This window comes from Balaenoptera acutorostrata, chromosome 2, assembly GCF_949987535.1.
Source record: "Balaenoptera acutorostrata chromosome 2, mBalAcu1.1, whole genome shotgun sequence".
NCBI lineage: Eukaryota > Metazoa > Chordata > Mammalia > Artiodactyla > Balaenopteridae > Balaenoptera > Balaenoptera acutorostrata.
The window spans coordinates 166,289,278-166,313,193 of NC_080065.1; the positions used below are offsets into that span (position 1 = coordinate 166,289,278).

General features: G+C 47.7%; 1 protein-coding gene across 1 annotated transcript in view; it reads right to left on the reverse strand.

Moving 5' to 3' along the window:
* COL23A1 (collagen type XXIII alpha 1 chain) overlaps positions 1–23,916 on the reverse strand; it is a 364,442-nt gene that overhangs the window by 37,298 nt on the left and 303,228 nt on the right. Inside the window, exons 4-5 of the mRNA XM_057538500.1 lie at positions 8,871–8,878; positions 7,255–7,281 (exon numbers count right to left, since the gene is read on the reverse strand). Coding sequence (XP_057394483.1) covers positions 7,255–7,281; positions 8,871–8,878 — 35 coding nt within the window. The remainder of the gene's footprint in view (positions 1–7,254; positions 7,282–8,870; positions 8,879–23,916) is intronic.

The window sequence follows — 23,916 nt, forward strand, 5'->3', positions numbered from 1 at the left end:
TATGCTGTCCCCCGGGGCCTGGGCTGTTGATGCCCCCATGACTGATTCTGGAGACGACGTGCAGCTCTGCCTGCCCCCCGTCCCCGCCCCAGATAGGTGGTGCTTGGGGAACTGGGTGCTGCGAAGCGTGAGTTCTGGCTCTGGTCCCTCACCTGTCAGAGCCAGCCTGCAACTCCCGCCAGCCCTCATTTCTCCAGTCTGCCCCTTTTACTCCATCCTTACTGGGACATTCTTATTTCAGTGCCTGATATTATTGTAGCCACCTTCTACCTGGACCCCCTTCCTCCAGTCTCTGCCCTGTAGACAGGGAGGCCTTTCCAATATACACTTCTGCCCACACCCCTCTGGGTGGGTGGGGGCCCCTCACTCAGCATCATCTTCCCGCCTTTCCCTGCCCTCCCTCAGAGTCACTGACCACCGGCACATGGGATCCCATCTCGCCCCCTGACGTTTTCATTGTGCCTGTGCTGGTGCTGCATGGAATGCCTCCTACCTTGTCTTCGTGCCAAACTCCTACTCATCCCTCAAGACATGCCCCAACTGTCCCTCTTCTATGAGGCCTCCCCGTGTCCCAGGCAGAGTTAGCTCCTCCTTCCTCTGTGGGGTCCGAGGCCCTGTATGGATGCATTACAGCCTTACCCACTGTGCCGTAAAGGTCTCTGTGTGGGAAGGTCTAGGGAGTCTTCAGGGGGAAGCCAGGCCCCACGTGCTTGCCACTGTGAGATCTGGAAAAGTGGCATGGCCACTCTAAGCTTCAGTTTTTCAGTCCGCAAGATGGGCACAAATCATCATGTCCAGGGATAGGATGTACTTTGAAACTGAAGTGCTGCACAGATCCGATCCCTAATGTTTTCATCCAGGCCAAGCCTCACACTGCAAATGTGGACAGAAGGGCTAAGCGACTGCCTATCGGCAGGGGTGGAAAAGGCTGTGGTCTCTCTGCTTCACTCAGCTGCTCCTGGACAGGGAAAGGGAATTGGACATTTCACCACGAGGGGGACCGTAATTTCTAATAATCGCTATGATACAGACACATGGATGAGGAATAGGAAAGAAGGTGGAATGAAGAAATTTTCTTCTTCATTTAAGTCAGAACTGGTTTTCTGTTTTTGTTTGTTTTTTTAATGGACAGCAGGAAAGGGTCTTAACAATTTGATAATGGGGGTGGAATAGGGAGAGAGCTCCAGGGCCAGATAAAAACAGGGATGAGGAAGAGAAACAGAACATTCACCCCAAATAATCTGTTTCTCTGGGTGGTGAGAGGAGGAAGACCATTCTGTCAATGCAGAGACAGTCTGAGCCCTGGTCTGCTGCCACAGCCTGCTTACTGATAGGGTGGCTGGTGTGACGGAGAGTCTTCAGGCTGGGTGCTAATCCGGGCTTTGCCATGCGGGTGGGCCTTGTGTCTTGGCCAAGTCCTATCAGTGTCTGAGCCCAGCTTCCTCCTCTGTCCAGCAGGGCCGAGACCATCAATCTCCCAGGGTGGGAACACGGGCAATCATGCCCCCAGCCAGCACTTGGTCTGTGCACTTGTTCCCAGGCACGTTGGAAAGGCTTCTGGGGGATGAGAGTGGACAGTCCTTTCTTCTAGTTCCCTTGGGAGGAGAGAGACTCCCCGCCCTTGTCAAGGCAGCTGTCTCTGTGGACAGGTAGTTTCTGTAAACACAGAGCCAAGTTTCCTTGGCCTCCTGCCTGGGTCAGCCTCTCACCGTGGCCTATAAGTTTCTATCCCACACAGCCTTGGAGACCTCTCTGACTTCCCTTCTACCATTTCCTGGCACTTGCTCGCTCACTCCAGCCACATTGGCCTCACATGTACCCTGGACACATGACACTTGTTCCTACCTCATGACCTGTGCACTTGCTTCTTCCTCTGCCAGGAGCATTTCTCACCACCCACCCCCCCAAAGATTGCTACATCTTTTCATCATTTAAGTCTCACCTCAAATGTCATCTTCCCCAAGAGCCTTCTGATTATTTAATCCAAATTATACCCACCCATCCACCCAGTCAGCCCTCTCATCACATCCCCTGCTTTATTCTCTAGCACATTTTACTGTTTGAAGCTATCTTGTTGGTTTATTACTTGTTTGTTTCTCTCTTCCTCACTTCACGGAGGGGCCTTGTCACTCCTGTTTGGTGCTAGTCCAAAGACCCAGAAAAGCACCTGGCACAGAGACAATGACCGATGGTGTTTCTGAAGTGGGCATGCTCCCCCATTCCAGGGCCTCTGTACCACTGGCCCTCACTGGGTTTCATCATTTCTATGTACCTCACAACCTAACACTCTCCTCATACATTCAAATACACAAATCTTAAGCCCTGGAAGATTTACCAAATACATATTTTTCAAAAGTGTTTGAATTGTATTCTGAAGGTGTAAAACAAACGCGAAAGTCACTAAAGCTCAATGCTGAGTCAAAAAAGTCCAAATACCAAAAAAAAGAGGAAATGTGAGGATTTTGATGTTGTAAATAGGAGATGATGAGACTTCTTCTGTGCCAAAGTCAAGATGTAGGCAATACTGAGCCTTGCATGAGAGACAGGTCTTTTCATCCCAGACAGAAGCCACAGTTTGGAGTGGAAAAAAAGAGTTTGTGAGAAGAAACCTCTAGGAAGGTCACAGTGACCCCTAGTTGTCCCTCCCTCTCTATCCCATGGCAAATTGGCTGTTGGTCCCCCTCCCCCATAGCTCCCCAAAGACTGCAACTGGGTCTGATTCTCTTTGTGCTACCCTAGTACACAACACATCTTCTGGATTTGTTGAACAGAGCCAAGCCTGCTATTTATGAGATGGCAAAATCACTTTATCAACATAAATGCTGATTACTACCCCTTAATGTAAGAATGCTGGGCCCAGGGGTCCTCTGCAGGTCCCACCTTGGACTGACAATGTTCTGAGTTCAAAATTCTCCCGTGTGTGGCTGATTCCCTGATATCTGCTGTCCCTGGATCAATTGGAATCTGAAAGCTCTCAAATGCTGGTGATCTCTTTAAATTCTATACCTGCAATTCCAAGTTCTACCACCAGATGGCAGTTAGAATTACACAAACTTTATCAACACTAGTTTAATCTCTGAGACCGTACTTCTAATGAAAATACACCCTAAATTAAAACAAGATACATATGTACATCCATATATTTTTACCTTACATTGGCATAGATTTAAAAGTATAATACCCATGATTGGCCAGGGCTTGGGGCAACATGTAGCATTCATGTGCTGTTGGTGTGAATGTAAATTAGCACAGCCTCCGGGAGGGCAATTTGGCAGTACACATCAAAAGCCTTAAACATGTGCAAACCCTTTGGGCCAGCAATTCAACTTCTAGACATTTATTCAAAGGAGATAATCATGGAAATAAGCCTAGATTAATTCCCACGACGTTGACTACAAGGGTGAAAGATGGTCAGTATAAATAATATAACTTGGAGACTGGTTAAATCAATTATATATGTGATAAAATGCTATGCAGCTATTACTTTCTATAAGAATACTTAATGATGTGGAAAAATCTTATGCTATATTAAGTGAAAAAAATAGGCCACAAAAACGTATGTCCACTGTAATCCCATTTTTAGAATAATAACTATAAAAACAAACTTGTACACAAAAAGTATGGGAAGAACAAATGCCAAAATATTGAGAGGACTTATCTGTGGGTGGTAGGATTATGGACGATTGCTTTTTCCTTTTTTGTGCTTTTCTCTATTTTGGGAAGGTTTTATAAAAACCATACTTCTTTTGTCATCAGCAGAGAGCTATTCATGAACGCTTGGCAGCAGAAAAGGACAGGCTGGCCTCTGTACAGGGAGGCTGTGGACAAGGTGACTGAGGCCCTTTTCAGTCTACAGCCTGCCCCACAGACACGCTTAGCTCCTATGGCCCTGTCCCCCTACAGCCCCTATCGGGTCCATATATGGACCTGGTTTCAGCTGGTCTCCTTACGGGGTGGGGGGCCACATTGGATTAATCCAGAACATTCAGCCGACACAGTCTCTACCACAGGCATCCTGCTTGACTCTTTTCTTGCTCTTACTTCCCTTTAGGAAGTGGCATGATTTTAGCACAAAGGAAAAACAAAACGAAACAACACAAAAAACTCCCTGAACCTGGTCTTGAAGCTTAGTTCAAGAAAAAGAAAGGAGCACCCAAAAGTTTTTCTAAACTGACTGTTCAAAGCCATTTTCCTTTCCAAGTGCTGCCAATGTGTGTTGGTGGATCAGAATGATTTCCTAAGCCTGTCTTTCCTTCCCTCGAGGTTTTGTGGGGTGAGGAAAGATAGAGATATTATCGAGGGGCTGCCACCTGCCGTGCTGCACTTGGGCCCTGCGTGTATTCCCCCCTTTAAGTCTCCAACTCTGTAGGTATGATCTCCCCAGGTTCCAAGAGGCCAAGTACCCAAGACCGCACAGCTGAGCCAGGACGGGACTGGGGTCAGAGAGACTCAAAGTCCGTGAATACTCAGTACACGAGGTGCCTCTCAGGTGGCCAGGCCCCTCGTGCTGCAGGGGTTGCCCTAACCCTGGGATGACCACATGGAGCCGTCTGTCAGCAGAGCTCGGGCTGGGAGTCAGGCCCTCCACAGGCTGAGAGATCTGAATTTCAGCTTAAAACACATGGGCCCCCCGAGCCTACAGAATTCCCTCCCAACCTCCGCCTGCCCACATGGGCCTGCTTCCCTCCTTTGGGGAAAGCCAGGCGGAGTGTCACCTCCACCCTGTATCCCTCCACTGAAGGGACAGCCTGTGCGGCCTGATGGAACAAGGGTGCTTGGAGGCACACAGCTGGGCGAGTTGGCTGGCTCCTGGCACTGGAGGCACAAACACCTTGAACCCAGCAGCAGGCAAGGCCAGCCCACTCAGGGAAGATGCCCAGATCTGTGTGGAAGTGGAGTTGCATGCAAACTGGGGTGGGCGACCTCAGGAAAAGGGGCAACCCAGCCCTGGGGTAATCATGGGTATGACACAAGCTTCTCCTCACCCCTCACCGGGCCCAGCCTTCTCAGGGCTGCCCAGTGATGAGAAGCTTAAGGGGCCAAGGGCATGGGCTGCCAGCACCGTCTGCAAACAGGCAGTGGGGAAGGCTTGCTGGGCCCTAACCTGCTCCCTTCCCAGAAAGCTCCCAACTTCATACCAGGTGGACACACTGCATGCACATCCCTCCCTTGGCCTCCCCACCCCAAATTCACAGAGCCCTGTCTCTGACCCAGGCTCAGTGCCAAAAACCTCACACACTAAACACCAAGCTTAATTCCCTGACAGCCCTGTAATGGACCTAGTCACCTGACCACCGTTTGCTGTGACCTCACTTCACCTAAATCCCAGCTCTCTTCTTCACATGGAAGGAAACAGATTCTTAGGGCTGCTGAGGGGCTTGCCCCCAGCTTCACAGCTTGTGAGGGAATTCAATTCCCAGCTGCCTAACTCTGAAAGAGGACTCCTACTCATCACCCACAGAGCCTGCTGGCCACCCCCCAGCCTGCTCCGTCCTGGGAGGAAGGGCAGGGATGGCGGCAGAGGGGAAGAGGCTCTGTGGGAGGTAGACTGGACCCCTGGCAGCTGGTCTGGAGCCCCCTGACCCTCGCCCGAGGAAAATGATTCCCACAATCAGCCAGCAGCCTCTCTGATGCTCACAGCCTGGGTCATGTGTGCTCAGAGGAGACAACAGTGGGCAAGAGGGAAGAAATCCACTCACCCAGACACCACCCACTCCCCTTTGGACACGGGCACCTACAATCAAGAGTAACCCTGGAGTATAAAAGGTAACTAGGTAATCCCAGGAGTGGTTCTGCAGGAAGTTTCCAGTGCTCCTGAGCTAGTGAAGCGAGCAGGCCCAGGACACGAGGCTGAAATGTTCCAGCAAAAGCCTGTGGTTCCCCAAGACTCTAGCTGCCATGTCGAGGAATGTGGGCCAATCAGGAAAAGCTGCTGGGAGGTGGCGGTGCCCTGATCCCCTGTGTGCTCCTGTGGGGTGAAGGTGGATCATGGCTGGCTTCGCATTTCGTTCTTACCCCACACAGAGCAGGATGTTTCCGGTCTGAGGGGTCGGACTGCTTGCTGCTGGGGGAGCTGCCCTGGCTGCCTGGGTGGGTGGAGCACAGGCCACTCGAGACATGAGGTAAATGCCCCCCAAAGTTTCCACCAAGAATTGTAGGCTGGGTTTGTGACCCATTTTGTGTAGCCATCACCTCCTCAGTCTTAATTCATCCCAACTCCAGTGCTGTTAGGGAGGCCTTGCATGACCCCATTTCACAGAACAGGAAACTGAAGCTCAGAGAATGCCAGAGCCTTCCCCAAGGTCACCCAGCTAGGAGGCAGCAGGGTTGGAATCCATGCCCAGGTCTCCCTGATGCTCAGGGCCGGACGGCCCTCCACAGCCTTCTGGGAAGGTGGCTCCTGCAAGACTGGGGACACCCACTCCCTGACCCCGCCCTCCACTGCCAGCCAATCCCGACTCTGGACAGAGCTGGCCACTAGAGAGGCCTCTGAATCCATCAGCATTTCCCTCCCTGAATCTTCCTGGCCTGAGGCACAGAACAAATCTCCCAACAGGATGGTCCTGCCATGCTCTCCTTCACCAGGCCTCCCCCCTGCTCTTTCTTTATCAGGACTTCTGCATGCTGCTACCATGGGCCTTGACCTCCGTGCAGGACTGGACAGTGGCACAGCCATATTTCACCTTGCTTCTGACGTGGTGCTCACTCAGCCCAGGCTGGGACATTCATTCCAAGTATAAGCTAACTTTTAGGTTTAATTGTAAAAGATCTGAGAAGTAACGACACCAAAAAGGCCAACTGGTTGGTTCCAGCTCTCGAGTGGGGACAGGACATGGTGGGCTGGGACAGGGAGTCTTCTGTCCCCTGGAAAGAGTCTGGCAGCCAAGCCCACGGGAGGGCACTCACTCCACAGCCAAGGGCTGGACCCTGGGCTCAGGGCTGACACACTGGCCAGGAAGAGCAGTGTTGGCTGGACTCAGCACGCCAGTGAGACTCTTTCTTGAAGGCTATTTGATTTGTCTGCAAGGCAGCTAGAGCTGCAGACAGTTCCCTCCAGGCCAGGGCCCTGCAGATCTGCACATCCTACATCTTCGCAGAGCTAACGCTACTCCCTCCACAGAGAGACCGCGGCCACTGAGGAGCAGAGGAGGAGGAGGAGGAGAGGAGTGCAGACAGTTAAATAAAGGCACAGAGGAAGAATACTGGCTTGAGAGTAAAGGGCAAAGAGAGCAAAAAAAATATATGGCAAATTACCGGGTAGCCATCTCGTCCTGATTGCCCCTGTGGTAATTAATACGTCATTAATAATTAGACTTTCGGCAGAAAACCATATGGCAACACTTAGAACTCAGTCAGGGCCCCAGATCCCCCCAACGTCTGCAGGGTTTGCAGCAGAGGCTGCTGGCTGGTAACTGACTCCTTCAAGGGTGGGGGGGGGGGAGGCAGGGCTCCAATGGGTCTGGGGGATGGAGCACCCATTCCCCACCTCATAGGGCCAGGTTGGAGGGGCCACCAGGGCACACACCACACATGTCCTCCCCACATCAGCCAAGGCACACGGCAAGGACCTTGTGGGATTGTGGGCTTCTGGAGGGCGGCATCACAGTTACCACGGAAAATGCTCCTTAAATGGGGCCTGATCTGGGGCCTAGTGAGCAGGATATGGGTTTCCTGCCTGTTGCCACTGGGATGGGGTGACCTGAGGAAGACAGCCTTGAAAACCAGAGATATGGGGGCGCCTTTACTGCTGCTGGATGCTTCTCTGACCCCATGTGCTCCGAGCAGTGGTTGCCTCGCCAGTGTCCCATACATTGGCATCCATCTCAGGTTGCAGCCTGAGAATTCTGCATTTGTTTAATCCACGTAGTCGTTTAACAGCCAAGTTAAAAAAAAAACCCACAAAAAACCAAATTTTCTCCATAGCCCTCTGCATTACGCACTTCGGCAAGTTCACGCAGGTTAGCCTCCATGTGACAGTCAGGAATGACTCAACTGTGAAAAACTGCTCGTAGCCCATAAATCTACACGTTCTCACTTTCTGGCTCAATGTGGTGCTGCTACATGCATCAAGAAGTCCAGATTCTGAAGGGTGCTGATCGGGAAATGAATCATGGTGAGTGGAAGTAAAACAAAGCTGCTCATCTGAAAGGAATTCCTTTAGAAGGTTAATTTTGGCTCAAGAGGACTGTCAATGTGCTTCTTGAATTCATTCATCAGGATTTATCAGGCTCTGAAAAACTGCCAAGATGAATCAAAGGCAGACTTGTCATGTGTCTTGGAGAAGGAACGGGATTTCCGGGGCTGCTGTGGATTGGGCAGCCAGCCCCTCCCTCACACCCTTCTCAAACTCAGCACCCTCACTGGCCAGCTGTGCTCTCGAGGTCTCTGTTGCCCAACCCGGAGAGTCAAATATCTTGGCAAAGAAGGAAAACGGACCCCAGGATCTAGTGGTCAAGCCCAACATATTCCTGGCATAACTGCCTGACTCCAGAGCCCTTTCTGCCAAAGCATGTGAGACGAAAATGTTTACACAGATCAACTGCTGCTGAACATTTAGGAAATATGGGTATGGTGCTTGCATTTCTGTGCATCAAGCTGAGCCAGAGATTTGGTGAGGACCAACCAGGCTCATGTCAGCTCTCTTGGAGGGAAAACAGTCACAGGATGCTTCACTGGGCAAGTCAAGCCCATGGAATCCTGTGCTTGCATTCATCTACAAGTCACAAAAAAATATGGCCTCTGTCTGGGACTGAATTTAATTTTAAGGACACATCGCTCTAATCAAATATTATTTTCATGAAAGTGCTACACAGAGAGAAAACAAAATGTCTTATCTTTCAGGAGCAGAGAGCATAATCCAGGACACTTACGGGAGGACCTGCAAAACACAAGCAGAGAAGCCACAGTCAGCATCAAAGGGAGAGAGAGGGTCCCCTCGCCCAGGCCGGCCCCTCTCTCACACAGCTCCTGGCCACCCCTCCTCACAAGGCTTTGATGCTGTCATTGGCCCCAAAGCCAAGTGGCAGGGCAGAGGGAGTGCCTCTGTCCTTGGAGGGGCTGGGTGGGCATGTGCCTGGTAAAGACAATCCAGCAAGTTTTGGTTCCTGCATGCATTACATGAGGCTGCTGCTGCTTCTTGCTTGGGGCCCACCCGTGTTGGGTTTTGGCAGGCAGGGTAGGAATCAGACCTGTTCCTGCCTGAAGAACACATTTTGGAACTCACTAGGGGTTGGTTCATTTCTATGGAAAGGGAGAGACTTGAGAAAGAAAACATTCTGGGCGGAGGTGAGAATACTTCTAGGTGCACTGGATGTGTGAGTGTGAGGCTGAGCTGACACGTAGGGGGGTGGGGGGCCCATAGCCCAGCTCCCACAATGTAGGGGTTAGCGGTGCCGAGCCTGGCTGTGCATGGGGGATTTGAAGGGGGCGAGTCTGGAAGCACAGGGGGCTACTGCAGGGAAGGCTGGTGCAGCAAGCTGAGACTTGCCCCATGGAGAACAGTCAGGTGTTCCTCACCTTACAGTGTGCAAACCATATTGCACATCTATGACAGCATTGGACCTTCTCAACAATCTTTGAGGTATGATGAACATACCCATGTGACAGATGACCACACAGAGGCTCAGAGAGAAAGAAATGACTTGTCCAAGGCCACATAGTTGGTTAGGGGTGGAATTTATCCCTGAAGGACGTCTCCCGACTCTCAAATCCTACACATTTTCCACTAAAGCCATGTTGCTGCCAGACAAGTGACTCCTCTGCTCTCTCCTGGCAGACCCCAGACCTCAGTCTGGAGAGTGAGGCCGGCACAGGGAGGCGGCCCTCGGCAGTCAGCCAGCCCACACATATTTACAGATGGGCCGCTGGGTGCAGGTTAATGGGACCAGTGGTGAAAGAGGCAAGATCTCTGACTCACAGAATTTTCCTTGGATGGATCAATACTTAAGAAAACAACAACACAAGGAGGAAGCACAGGAAGCTCCCAGCACGTAATGAGGGGCTGGAGCCAGACTGGGCTGACTCGGGTCGGGAGGCTAGGCTGAGTCCAGAGGGTGAGGAATAGTTATCGGGGAGAGGAACAGGGAGGGAAGAGCGTGGCTAGGAGGGAAAAGCTCCAAACATGCCAAGGTCACTGGGCATCTAGGGTCCAGGCGAAACTGAGCGGGCTGCAGCAGGGGAGGGCCTGGGGAGAAGGTAAGCCAACCAGACCCCGGCATCTCGTTTCCACGTCATTGTCCAGTGGAGCGTGATTTGAAGGACAGTGGCGGCCACTGAAGAGTTCTGCACAGAGGAGTGATTTGAGGGGGAAAGAGTGGGCATGAGGATGGGCTGCAGTTGTCCCCCTGTAGGTGACAGTGGCCTGGACTTGGGGGTTGGCTGTGGAGATGAAGAGAAGTGAGTCGGATGGTACTTATCAGTGAGGACAGACAGGACTTGCTCATGGATTTAATGGTGGAGGATGAGTGGAGAGGTGTATCGGGCATAGAGGAAAGAGAGAGATGAGACAATGATTTTTCGCTTGAGAAACTAATGCATGATGGTGCTAATGCCTGAGAACGTAACGTGGCAGGGGAGTGGGCTGTGCGTTCCCTAAGCCTAGACTAGGGGCTGGGCAGGTTGTTGGCCACGTGGACATCCGTACAGCTGGCATCTCTCTTTCAGCCTGCTCTCTGTTTTACAAAAAAGAGAAAAGCCACCAGATGGACTTGCCATTGCCTTTCTGATGCCACACGCCCACACCTGCCTGTACCTGCACCTGTGCCTGGCCTCTGCTCCGTGTCCCTCAGGTTAACTCTGATAGAAGAAATGTTCACATATTGAGGTACGGGGAAGTCATTCTGGCTTATACATGAGTTAACTTGGGTTTTCTGCGAACTAAAACATCCTGTTTGTGGCCTATCAAACATACACTGTACACCTGCTTTAATTATTAAAGAAAAGGGCACATTGACCAGAAGTAAAGAATGTCCATGTTAAAAATAAAGATTAAATGCCTCCCTTCCTGGGACGCCAGTGCTGGTACTCCTTCAATGATAAGACTCCCCTCCCAGGTGCTAAGGCCATACTGACTTGCTGTGTACTTGCTGATCTGTTTTTATGAAACCTTGAAGGAATGTATCCCTGACTTGTTTGTGGTTCTTTGTTCTGACAAGACATAAAGCTGTGCTGAAAACCATGCTTCTCTGGAGCCGTTCCTCAGATTAATCTGGGAGGCTGGCTTCTGGGCTATAGTCCTCAGTTTGGCTCAAGTAAAACTCTTTTCTATTCCTTTTATAGATTGTTTATTGATTATTTTCATTGACAACTCAGAGGAGCTGACCCGCCTCCTCCTTTTTGGGACCCTGCGGCCCCCAAGCTCCCCTGGTCAAGCCTGCCTTTCAAGCAGATCCTTCCCCACAGCTCTGAACGTGAGAAAACCATCCTTTGTTCCACGCCCTCCTCTGTTCCTGCCCCAGCTCCTCTCTCTCTCACAGCTGCACTGCTGGAAAGAGGGGGTCTCCCCTCAGTCACCTTCCACTGACCTCATGACCCTCCGGTTTGGATTCCATTCCTATCCCTCCACCAAAATGGCACTCACCATGTCTCCAACGACCTCCTCCAATCAATAAGCCCAACAGGATTTCTTCTCCTCCTTGGACTCATCTTCTACCTCCTTCTAGAAGTGCTCTCCTCCTTCGGCTTCCAAGATGACACGTCCTCCCACCTCCCTAGCTATTCAGCTGACTCAGTCTCCTCTCCCAGCCTCACATACCAAGGCTCCTCAGGGATCAAGTCTCAGCTTTCTTCTTTTCAGTTCCCTGCTCATCAGTCTCCTCTCTCCATCTTCTCCAAGGAGCTCTTCCATGCTCATGGCTACCCTAGGTGGAAGTGTCCCAAATCTCCAGTCCTGACCATGCCTTGAGGCCCAGGCTCCCTTTTTGAGCTGCCTGCTTGATTTCCCCTTGAATAATCCCATGATTCCTCAAACAAGGATGCACAGTCACACTCACAATCTTCTGCCCACAAATGTGCTCCTCTCCAGCTCCTGGTCTCTGTGGATGGCATCCCCTCCTGACCAGCTAGTGAACGGGAAAATGAGGAGTCCCTCTCCACACGCTCTATTGGCACGTCCACTGTTTGTTGCTCTGGAGCCCATCCCCCCCTTGGGTCTCTCCCCAATACCACAACCTCATCCATGTTACCAGCATCTCCTGACTGTTGCAATAGCTTCTTCACTCATCACCCTCTTCACTCATCCCACAGACATTCACTGAGTGCCTACTGTTCTAAATGCTGTTCTGGGAAAGTGGGATACAGCAGTGAAAGTGACAAGCATCCCTGTCCCCTTCTAGTGAGAGGACAGCTGAGATACAATAAGCATAATAAACAGTACATCACCTGGAAGGCGATAGTGTCGTGGAAAGAGACAGGCAGCAGAGCAGGGTAAGGGGCGCTATTAGTGCTGGGAGGCAGATTGGGGGGGCCTTGTAGGTGATTTGTAGGACTTTATCGTCTTTCTGAGGTGGGAGGCCTTGCAGGGTTTTGAGCAGAGATAATATGACCTGGTTTATGTTTTAAAAGGGTCATACCATGTGGGGCAGCTTATTGCAGTGATGTAGGGGAGAGGTGATGGTGGCTCGCAGCCAGTGGAAGCGGTGTAGGGGATGGAAGTGGCTGAATTCTGGATTGATTCTGCAGGTAGAGCCGAGAGGATTTCTCTAGACTGTGGAGTCTAAGAGACACGAGTCAAGGAAGATTTTGGCTTGAGCGACTGAAAGGATGTTGTTGCTATCAACAGAGGTGGGGAGACTGTAGGTTGGCAGGTTCGGCTGGAAGGATCAGGTGCTCAGCTGTGCACCCATGGTCCTCGGGGGCACTCCAACAGTTAGAAGGGGGTGGGAAAGAGAAGGAAGTCCTGGAAGCTGAGTGGAGGGCGTGCATCAAGGGGGATGGCATAATCCCCATGCCGATCAGTGCTGACGGTCACGTGAGGTGAGGACTGAGACCTGATGGCTGGACCTAGCAATGCAGAGGCCACAGACAGGAAGGGTGATAGGAGTGGACATCTGATGGGAAGGGGAGGGGAGGAATGTGGACAGTGAGAGCTTTCTAGGAGTTCTGCTGCAAAGGGGAGCAAAGATGGAGTAGTTGCTTTGGTGGCGTGGAGTCCAGAGAAGGGATTTCTTCAGGATGAGAGACACAGCAGCATGTTTGCACAATGGGAGTCATCAGCAGGAAGCGGAAGACCCGATATGTTGGAGAAAGGGGGATTCCTGGAGTGATGTCCTTGAGGAGGCGAGAAGGACTGGCCCTGGCATAAGAGGTGGCATTGGCTGTGCTCAGGAGCCTGGATAGTCCGTCTGTGGCAATAAGCAGGGAGGCGGTGCATGCAGGTGTGTGGCCGTGCAGGTGGAGTTTGTGGAAGTTTTCTTCCAACTGCTCCAACTGTGCCAGTGAAGTAGGAACTGAGGCCGTCAGTCACGAGTGAGGTGTGAGAGGCCGAGGGTGTGAGGGGCTTCTATGCGGATATCAAGATCCCTAGGAGTTCACCCAGAAGTGGTGTTGGAGAGAGGGCTGGAGACCCAGGAGCTGAAACCCACTAGCAGTGAAAGGGGTGTGCCTGGGATCAGAGGTGGCTTCAAATATGCTGACCCAATGCTCTCCAGTCTCCATTCGGAGGCTAGATGCAAACCTGATCATGGCACTCCCGTCCCGCCACTCCTCACTTTCCCATTGTTCTTAAGACAGAGGCTCAAATCCAAAGCCCCGTCTACGCTGTGATCTGCCCTTGCCCTTATACCTGAGCCCCTCGAACTGCTGGGATGAGAGCTTTTATTAATAGAGGGTGGTGGGCAGGCCGGTGGTTATCAGGACAAAGTCAAGTTAGATTCATACCTCCTCATGAACCAGGATAAATTCCAAGAGGATCAAAGATTTACATGGTTCAAAAAAATCATAAAAATCCTAGAGGAAAATGTGGGAAAATTCCTTTCTAACCATGGAGAGGGGCAAACTTTCCGAAGTACAGTTCATAATCTAGAAGCTATGACATAAAGTCTGATCCAACCATACAAAACCAAAAATGTCTGCAAGGCAGAAAGCACTGTCGACAAAGTCAAAAGCCAGAGTGGAAACATATTTCTAACTCATGTCACAAAGGCTAGATACCTTGATATAAAAGTGCTCCTACAAATCAACTCTAAAAACATCAACAATCAAATAGAAAAATGGTCAAAAGATATGAATAGAGAGTACACAGAAAATACAGCCCTTTAGGATGCAAAACAAAAGGAAATCTTCATTCACAATAAAAGAAATGAAAATTAAAACTATAATCATATCAGATTAGAAAGTGAAAAAAATCTGATGATTTATGTCAAGGGAAATGAGGACAGTCACCTCACACATTGGTTGAAAGGAAAAATTGGTACATTCTCTACAGAGAGTGATTTGGCAATACTAATTAAGATTTAAAATTTTTGTGCCAATTACTACAATGATCCTCCTAGAAATGTATTCCATAGATATATTAACAAATATATAAGATGACAGGTGTATAAGAATACTCATTGCAGAACTAATTGAGATGATAAAGACATTAGAAACAGTACAAGTGGAATTGCTTAAAAGAAAGGACGGGAGGCTTATCTAAATGGGATACTATGCAACTGTGAAAAAGATTAAAGTAGTTCTGTATTTCTGACATGGAATAATCTCCCAGGCATATTGTTACATTTTTAAAAAGTCATGTCTTTTAATTGGTGGCCATTTGTGCTAAAAAAAATCGGTAGACTTTTGTTTATATAAACATGGAACATCTCTGGGTGTGGGGAGAAGAATGTGGCCATCAAGTTACTTCCGTGTAGGGGAACGGGATGGTGGGAGGACAGGAGTGGCAGGGGAGACTGACTTTTCACCATGGACTCTTTGATGCCATTGGATACACGTGTATAGCTACCAAGTCAGACAAGGCAATAAACTTTAACTTGAAAACAGCTGGAATAAGCTCTGTGTTTTTGTCTGGTCCTTCAGCTTTTGCTGCCTTTCCTCACACTCACTTCCAAGCTCTCTCCAAGAAAGCTCAGACTGCGATTATCATTCTGAGGACCTGGGATCCTGAGAGTGGAGCCCGAGGCCTGGTGTGAGGTGCAGCTCAGGAGATGAAGGAGGAGCTGCAAGAGTAACCATCACTCACTTAGGGCTCATCATGCACTGGGAACTCCACCATCAGCTTTCCCTAACCATCTCATTTAACCCCTGCTGCAACCTCACCAGCCCATTTTACAGATGAGGAAACTGAAGCTCAGAAAGGTTACCATGCCCAGGGTCACGTCCTGCTGAACCCAGGCACGACCCAGGCAGCTTGACTTTAAGCCTAACAAAGTGCAAACTATTTTGGCAGAAAGAGCTCTGACATTCACCGAGTGTCCCCTGAGGTCCCCGGGAGGGTGCGTGGCATGTCTGAGGTCACCTAGCTACTGGGGAGCAGTTCAGGATGGAAGCGGCGCTGTGGGACCCCAAACCTTCCACCTTCCTCTGGTCCCCAGAGGGGTGGCCAGAGTGGGAATGGCAGCATTCCAGAGACTGATCCCATCACTGGTGGGACAGGACACATCTAGCCCATCTAAGAGATTCTAAAACACACCAAGCCACCACCTCTCTTGAGCCCTGCTGGCACCATATCACCAGTCACCATCACTTAGCATTGGCACCATCATTACAGCCTCCTTCTTCTTGGCACCTCAACCCCACCAACCAGAGGGGCCTTTTAAAGATGCCCACCCCTTCCCAGGGCTCCCCATTTAAATGGAATAACATCCAGACTCTCAGGAGGCACAGTGCTCCCATGTGGCCCTGCTCCTTGCTCCATCAGCCTTGGCTAAGCACTGGGTCCCACTTGTCTCTCTCAGTTCCCCAAGGGGCCAGCCCTCTTCTGCCCCAGGACATTTACACCCCCCTTTGTGACTGCCTTCGTGACCGTGAAACTGAAGACATCTCCTCACCCTTCTCCCGCACTTGTTTCCATCACAGCTGGCTGCTATTTCCTTCCAAGCACATATCAGTCTTTACTCCTGAAATCCACTTATTTGTGTTTTGTTTATTGTCTGTCAGCCCCACCAGCAAGGCAGTTCCCTGAGAGCTGGGGCCCTTTGTGCCTGGCTTCCTGCTGTTTCCCCGAGGTCTAGAACAGGGCCTGGAAGGCACAAGCACTTCTTAAATTCACACTGAATGGACGAGAGGGGAGAAGGGCAGGAGTGCTGAGCCCTTGGTTTCTGGGAAATCGGTTCCATGACTCCCCAGGATACCCAAATCCAAGAATGCTCAAATCCCTTGTATAAAATGGTTATATTTGCATATAACCTATACAATACCCTGTACATTTAAAATCATTTCTAGATTACTTATAATACCTCACACAATGTAAATACTATGTAAATAGTTGCTGGTGCGCAGCAAATTCAAGTTTTGCTTTTTGGAACCTTCTGGAAATTAAAACAAAATTCTTATACGTGGTTGTTTGAATCCATGGATGTGGGACCTGCAAGTACAGAGGGCCAACTGTACAGGGTTTGTGCTGTGGCTGCCGGAAGCCTCTGGAAATGGACTCGTTGGCCAGCCAAGAGTGATGCATGGGATGGAGGGCTTGGCTCAGGTTGTCCAGGGGTTCCCTGCTTAGAAAGTAAGGCTGGCTTCAGGGCCTCCAGGAGGCCACGTGGTGGTCTGGCCATGGCCCGCCCCATCCTGCACATAGCTTTCAAGCATGTGTTCCAGGCACTGGCTGGATCTGCTGCCTCTGCTCTCAGGAATGTGCGAGCAATTAAATAAGAGCCAGATGACTTGGAAAATAAATAAAATGGGTCTGAGGGAGTAGGGGGTTCGATGATTCTGGATCCTCTTTAACTGAACTGATGTGGCCCGACAGGGACAGCGTTTCCCAAACTGGGAGCCAATCCTCTCACACCTCAAGGTTCGGAGGGTGCATGAGCTGCTAGTTGACAGGTAAGCAGAAATGGATGGAGGGTCTGGGGCCTACAATGCCTACCTAGAGCTCTTAGTCCTTCTGGGGATGATCATTTCCTGAGTGTTTCCCAAAGGCTATATTCCTGGCAAAGCAAACTGGGAAGAATTCCCACAGCCTGGCTAGTGTGCGGCCCGCACTGTTGGAGCTGGGGGCTGGCCTTAGTGCCTGAGGCTGCTGGGGTCATTGTCCCTGCTCACAGCCCACACCTGCCCCTCTGGGCTCTGCCTGGACTCCTGACTCCACTCTGCCTGCTCCCTGCTCTTCCCAACAAGCCCTGGCTCAGATCCAGCCCTCTGCCTCTTCCCACTCAGCCAGCTTGGGTTACTGGCTCTTGACCCTTGGAAACCCACTCACCCATGAGGAAATGACCTTCAGCCATGCTTCTCTGGGGTTTCCCCAGTGGAGCAGAGTAGGCCAAGGCTTTTCAACTGAGTTTGCAGGTAGATGAAATGAGGCTTGGAGGTTGGCAAATCCAGAGCCAATACTGAGTCAGCGAGCCAGGCACTTAGGTCAGGCCTCAGGCCCTGGATTTAATCAGGCCGATACTGCCAGGGAGTGTTGAGGCCTTAGAACCTGGCTCTCCAGCTGATGAGCTCTAGACCTTGAGCAAGTGCCTGTTCTCTCTGACGCAAAGTCTGCTTCTGGGAAACGTGGGGAGTAACAATCCCTGCCTCTCTGGACTGCTACGAAGATTGAGTAAGATATTGTGTATATGTAAAGTGCCTGGGACAACGGAGGCACACAGGAGGCACCAAAACCCAATGCTGGCTGCAATTACAGCATAGCATTCTTTCTATTTCTCTGTTTCTAATGCACACACGCATTCTGTGCAGACACACACACACACATGCAGAAAGAAGAGAAACACAGATGGTGGCTTTCCATTGTTCGGCTTCATGTTGCCGAACAAACCCTGACTACACAACAGGTTTGAAGAGTCTCCTTTTGAAACGGCACCTCAGATGGGCCTCCAGCATTTTGGCTGTGATGACTCTCAGGTACAAGGCTGTATCCCTGGAATTCAGGGTCAAGTTGGCCAGCCTTGGCATGGAGGTTTGCTCTCGCAATCACCCGACTCAGACACTGCAGGGTAGACAGTGGTGCTGATTAGAAGCCTAAGTGAAAAGTAAACTCATTGGATTAAAAAAAACCCCAAAAAACGAGTTCTATTGAGATGTAGTTCACATACCATGAAATTCACTCTTTTTTTTTTTTTAAACATTTTCTCCTCCTTCTCTTTTTTTTTTTTTTTTAATAGTATGGGACTTTTTTTTTTTTTAAATTATTTATTTATTTATTTATTTATTTTTGGCTGTGTTGGGTCTTCGTTTCTGTGCGTGGGCTTTCTCAAGTTGTGGCAAGTGGGGGCCACTCTTCATTGCGGTGCGCGGGCCTCTCACTGTCGCGGCCTCTCTTGTTGAGGAGCACAAGCTCCAGACGCGCGGGCTCAGTAGTTGTGGCTCACGGGCCTAGTTGCTCCGTGGCATGTGGGATCTTCCCAGACCAGGGCTCGAACCCGTGTCCCCTGCATTGGCAGGCGGATTCTCAACCACTGCGCCACCAGGGAAGCCCGAAATTCACTCTTTTAAAAGTATAAACTTCAATGATTTTTGGTATATCCACAGAATTGTGCAACCATCACCATTATGTAATTTTGTTTATCCTTCATTTTTGAAAGAGAGTTTTACTGGACATAAGATTCTAGGTTCTTTTAGTCCTTTGACTAGGTCAGGTCATCCCACTGCCTTCTGGCCTCCATTATTTCCAGTGGGAAGTCAGCTGTTAATCTTATTGGGGTTCCCTTGTATGGATGAGTGATTTCTCTCTTGCTGCTTTCAAGATTTCCTCTTTGTCTTTGACTTTCAGCATTTTACTGTAATGTGTCTGGGTCTGTATCTCTTCATTTATATTACTTATAGATCACTGAGCTTCTTGGATATGTAGCTTAATGTTTTCAGCAAATTTGGAAAGCTTTCATCCATTATTTCTTCAAAACTTTTTAATGCTCCCTTCTCTTTTCCTGTCCTTCTAGGACTCCCATTGTACGTATGCTAGTGTGCTTGAAGGTGTCCTACATTTCTCTGTGGCTCGGTTTGTTTTTCTTCATTCCATTTTTTCTGTGTTCTTTAGATTGCATACTCTCTATCCATCTATCTTCAAGTTCACTGCTGGTTCAACTCTATTGCTGAAACTCTCTAAGGAATTTTTATTTTGGTAAAGTCCAATTTATTTTTTTGTCACTGTGATTTAGGTGTCACATCTGAAAAACCATTGCTTAACCCAAGGTCATGAAGATGTGATGTTTTCTTATAAGGACTTACAATTTTACCTCTTACATTTAAGTCTATGATACATTTTGAGCTATTTTTTGTGTATCGTAGGAGGAAAGAGTCCAACTTCATTCTTTTGCACTTAGTAGCCCTACCACTATTGAATTGTCTTGGCATTCTTGTAAAAGAAATTTGATGGTAAAAGTAAGGATTTATTTCTGGAATCTCAATTCTATTCTGTTGATCTATTTGTCTATCTTTATTCCAGTACCATACTATCTTGATTACTGAAGCTTTGTATAAATTTTAAAATTGGGAAGCGTGAGGCCTTTACCTTGGTTCTACTTTTTCAAGGTGTTTAGGCTATTCTGGATTCTTTGCATTTCCATATAAATTTGAGAACCAATTTGCAATTTCTAAAAAAAAAAAAGAAATCCAAGTGGGATTTTAATACAGATTGTATTGAAACTATAAATTAATTTGTGGAATATTGCCATATTAACATTGTATTGTCTTCCAATCCATGAATATGGATGTCTTACCATTCATTTAGGTCTTCTTTAATTTCTTTCAACAATATTTTATAGTTTTCACTATACAAGTCTTACACTTATTTTGTTAAATTTATCCCTATTTTATTATTTCCAAGCTTTTATAAGTGAAACTGCTTTCTTAATTTCATTAAAAATTCTTCATTGCTAGTGTATAGAAATATGATTGATTTTTGTATATTGCTCTTGTATCATGCAATCTTGCTAAACATCTTCATGAGCTCCAATAAATTTTTTGTGGATTCTTTATGTAAGTAAATAAATAAATAGCATAATCCAAAAGACAGTCAACATCATTAATTATTAGGGAAATGCAAATCAAAACCACAATGAGATATCACCTCACATCTATCAGAATGGCTACTATTAAAAAACAGAAAAAAAAAAGACAAGTGTTACTAAGGAAGTAAAGAAATTGGAAACTTTGTGCACTGTTTGTGGGTTTATTTCTGGGCTCTTGATTCTGTTCCATTGGTCTATGTGTCTGTTTATTACTATAGCCTTATAGTACAGCTAGAAATTAGGAAGTATGATGCCTTCTGCTTTGTTCTTCTTTCTCAGGATTGCTTTGGCTATTTGGGGTTTTAAAAATCCATTTACATTTAATGTAATTGCTCAGAAGGTAGGATTTATGTGTGCCAATTTGGAATTTAATTTCTATATGTCATATCTTTTTTATTCCTCTATTACTCCATTACTCTTTCTTTTCTGTTAACTAGATCTTTTCTAGTGAAACATTAAAAATTTTTTTAATTGGAGTATAGTTGATTTACACTGTTGTGTTAGTTTTAGGTGTACAGCAAATCTGTTATGCAAATACATATATCCACTCTTTTTTAGATTGTTTTCCTGTATAGGCCATTACAGGGTACTGAGTAGAGTTCCCTGTGCTATACAGTAGGTCTTTATTAGTTATCTATTTTATGTTTAGTAGTGTGTATATGTCAATCCCAATCTTCCAATTTATCCCTCCCCCTGTAGTGTACCATTTTAATTCCTTATTTCTCTTATATTTTTTGGAGTTATTTTCTTAGTGGTTGCCCTGGGGTTTATAATTAGCATCTTAATTTAAAATAACCTGGTTTGGATTAATAGCAATTTACTTTCAGTTGTATACAAATACTTTGTTCCAATATAGCTCTGTTGTTATCTCTTCTTAGTACTATTATTGTCATAAATTACTGTTTTATACATTATAAGCCCATCAACACAGTTTTATCAATATTGCTATATGCAATTGACTTTTAACTGAGAAGAGAGAAGAGTTACAAATAAATATACATTTTGGCCCTGAACCAAGATGGTGGAGAAGGACGTGCTCTCACTCCCTCTTGCGAGAACACCAGAATAACAACTAGCTGCTGGACAATCATTGACAGGAAGACACTGGAACTCACCAAAAAAGATACCCCACATCCAAAGACAAAGGAGAAGCCAAAATGAGATGGTAGGAGGGGCACAATCACAGTAAAATCAAATCCCATAAATGCTGGGTGGGTGACTCACAGACTGGAGAACACTGATACCACAGAAGTCCACCCACTGGAGTGAAGGTTCTGAGCCCCATGTCAGGCTTCCGAACCTGGGGGTCCAGCAATGGGAGGAGAAATGCCTAGAGAATCAGACTTTGAAGGCTAGCGGGATTTGATTGCAGGACTTTGACAGGACTGGGGGAAACAGAGACTCCACTCTTGGAGGGCACACACAAAGTAGTGTGTGCATCAGTACCCAGGGGAAGGAGCAGTGACCCCAGGGGAGACTGAACCAGACCAACCTGCTATTGTTGGAGGGTCTCCTGAAGAGGCAGGGGGTGGCTGTGGCTCACTGTGAGGACAAGGACACTGGCAGCAGAGGTTCTGGGAAGTGCTCCTAGGCGTGAGCCCTCCCAGAGTCTGCCATTAGCCCCACCAAAGAGCCCAGGTAGGCTCCAGTGTTGGGTTGCCTCAGGCCAAACAACCAACAGGGAGGGAACACAGACTCACCCATCAGCAGTCAAGTGGATTAAAGTTTTACTGAGCTCTGTCCACCAGAGCAACAGCCAGCTCTATCCACCACCAGTCCCTCCCATCACGAAACTTGCACAAGCCTCTTAGATAGCCTCATCCACCAGAGGGCAGACGGCAGAAGCAAGAACTACAATCCTGCAGCCTGTGGAACAAAAACCACATTCACAGAAAGATAGACAAGATGAAAGGCAGAGGGCTATGTACCAGATGAAGGAACAAGATAAAACCCCAGAAAAAAAATTAATGAAGTGGAGATAGGGAACCTTCCAGAAAAAGAATTCAGAATAATGAAGTGAAGATGATCTAGGAGCTTAGAAAAAGAGTGGAGGCAAAGATCGGAAAGATGCAAGAAATGTTTAACAAAGGCCTAGAAGAATTAAAGAACAAACAAACAGTGATGAACAATACAATAACTGAAATGAAAAATGTACTAGAAGGAACCAATAGCAGAATAACTGAGGCAGAAGAACGGATAAGTGACCTGGAAGACAGAATGGTGTAATTCACTGCTGTGGAACAGAATAAAGGAAAAAGAATGAAAAGAAGTGAAGATAGCCTAAGAGACCTCTGGGACAACATTAAACGCAACAACATTCGCATTACAGGGGTCCCAGATGGAGAAGAGAGAGAGAAAGGACCAGAGAAAATATTTGAAGAGATTATAGGGCTTCCCTGGTGGCGCAGTGGTTGAGAATCTGCCTGCTAATGCAGGGGACACAGGTTCGAGCCCTGGTCTGGGAAGATCCCACATGCCACGGAGCAGCTGGGCCCGTGAGCCACAATTGCTGAGCCTGCGCGTCTGGAGCCTGTGCCCCGTAACGGGAGGGGCCGCGATAGAGAAAGGCCCGCGCACCGCGATGAAGAGCGGTCCCCGCACCGCGATGAAGAGTGGCCCCCGCTTGCCGCAACTGGAGAAAGCCCTCGCACGAACCGAAGACCCAATACAGACAAAAATAATAAAAAAAAATAAAATAAAATAAAATAAAAAAAAAAAAAAAAAAAAAAAGAAGAGATTATAGTTGAAACCTTCCCTAACATGGGAAGGGAAATAGCCACCCAAGTCCAGGAAGCACAGAGGGTCCCATACAGGATAAACCCAAGGAGAAACACGCTGAGACACACAGTAATCAAATTGGCAAAAATTAAAGACAAAGAAAAATTATTGAAGGCAGCAAGGGAAAAATGACAAATAACATACAAGGGAACTCCCATAAGGTTAACAGCTGATTTTTCAGCAGAAACTCTACAAGCCACTAGGGAGTGGCATGATATACTCAAAGCGATGAAAGGGAAGAAACTACAAACAAGATTACTCTACCTGGCAAGGATCTCATTCAGATTTGATGGAGAAATCAAAAGCTTTACAGACAAACAAAAGCTAAGAAAATTCAGCACCACCAAACCAGCTCTACAACAAATGCTAAAGGAACTTCTCTAGGTGGGAAACACAAGAGAAGAAAAGGACCTACAAAAACAAACCCAAAACAATTAAGAAAATGGTCATAGGAACATACATATCAATAATTACCTTAAACGTGAATGGATTAAATGCTCCAACCAAAAGACTCAGGCTTGCTGAATGGATACAAAAACAAGACCCACCTACAAGAGACCCACTTCAGACCTAGGGACACATACAGACTGAAAGTGAGGGGATGGAAAAAGGTATTCCACGCAAATGGAAATCAAAAGAAAGCTCAAGTAGCAATACTCGTATCAGATAAAATAGACTTTAAAATGAAGAATGTCACAAGAGACAAGAAAGGACACTACATAATGATCAAAGGATCAATCCAAGAAGAAGATATAACAATTATAAACATATATGCACCCAACATAGGAGCACCTCAATACATAAGGCAACTGCTAACAGCTATAAAAGAGGAAATCAACAGTAACACAATAATAGTGGGGGACTTGAACACCTCACTTACACCAATGGACAGATCATCCAGAGTGAAAATAAATAAGGAAACAGAAGCTTTAAATGACACAATAGACCAGATAGATTTAATTGATATTTATAGGACATGCCATCCAAAAACAGCAGATTACACTTTCTTCTCAAGTGTGCACGAAACATTCTC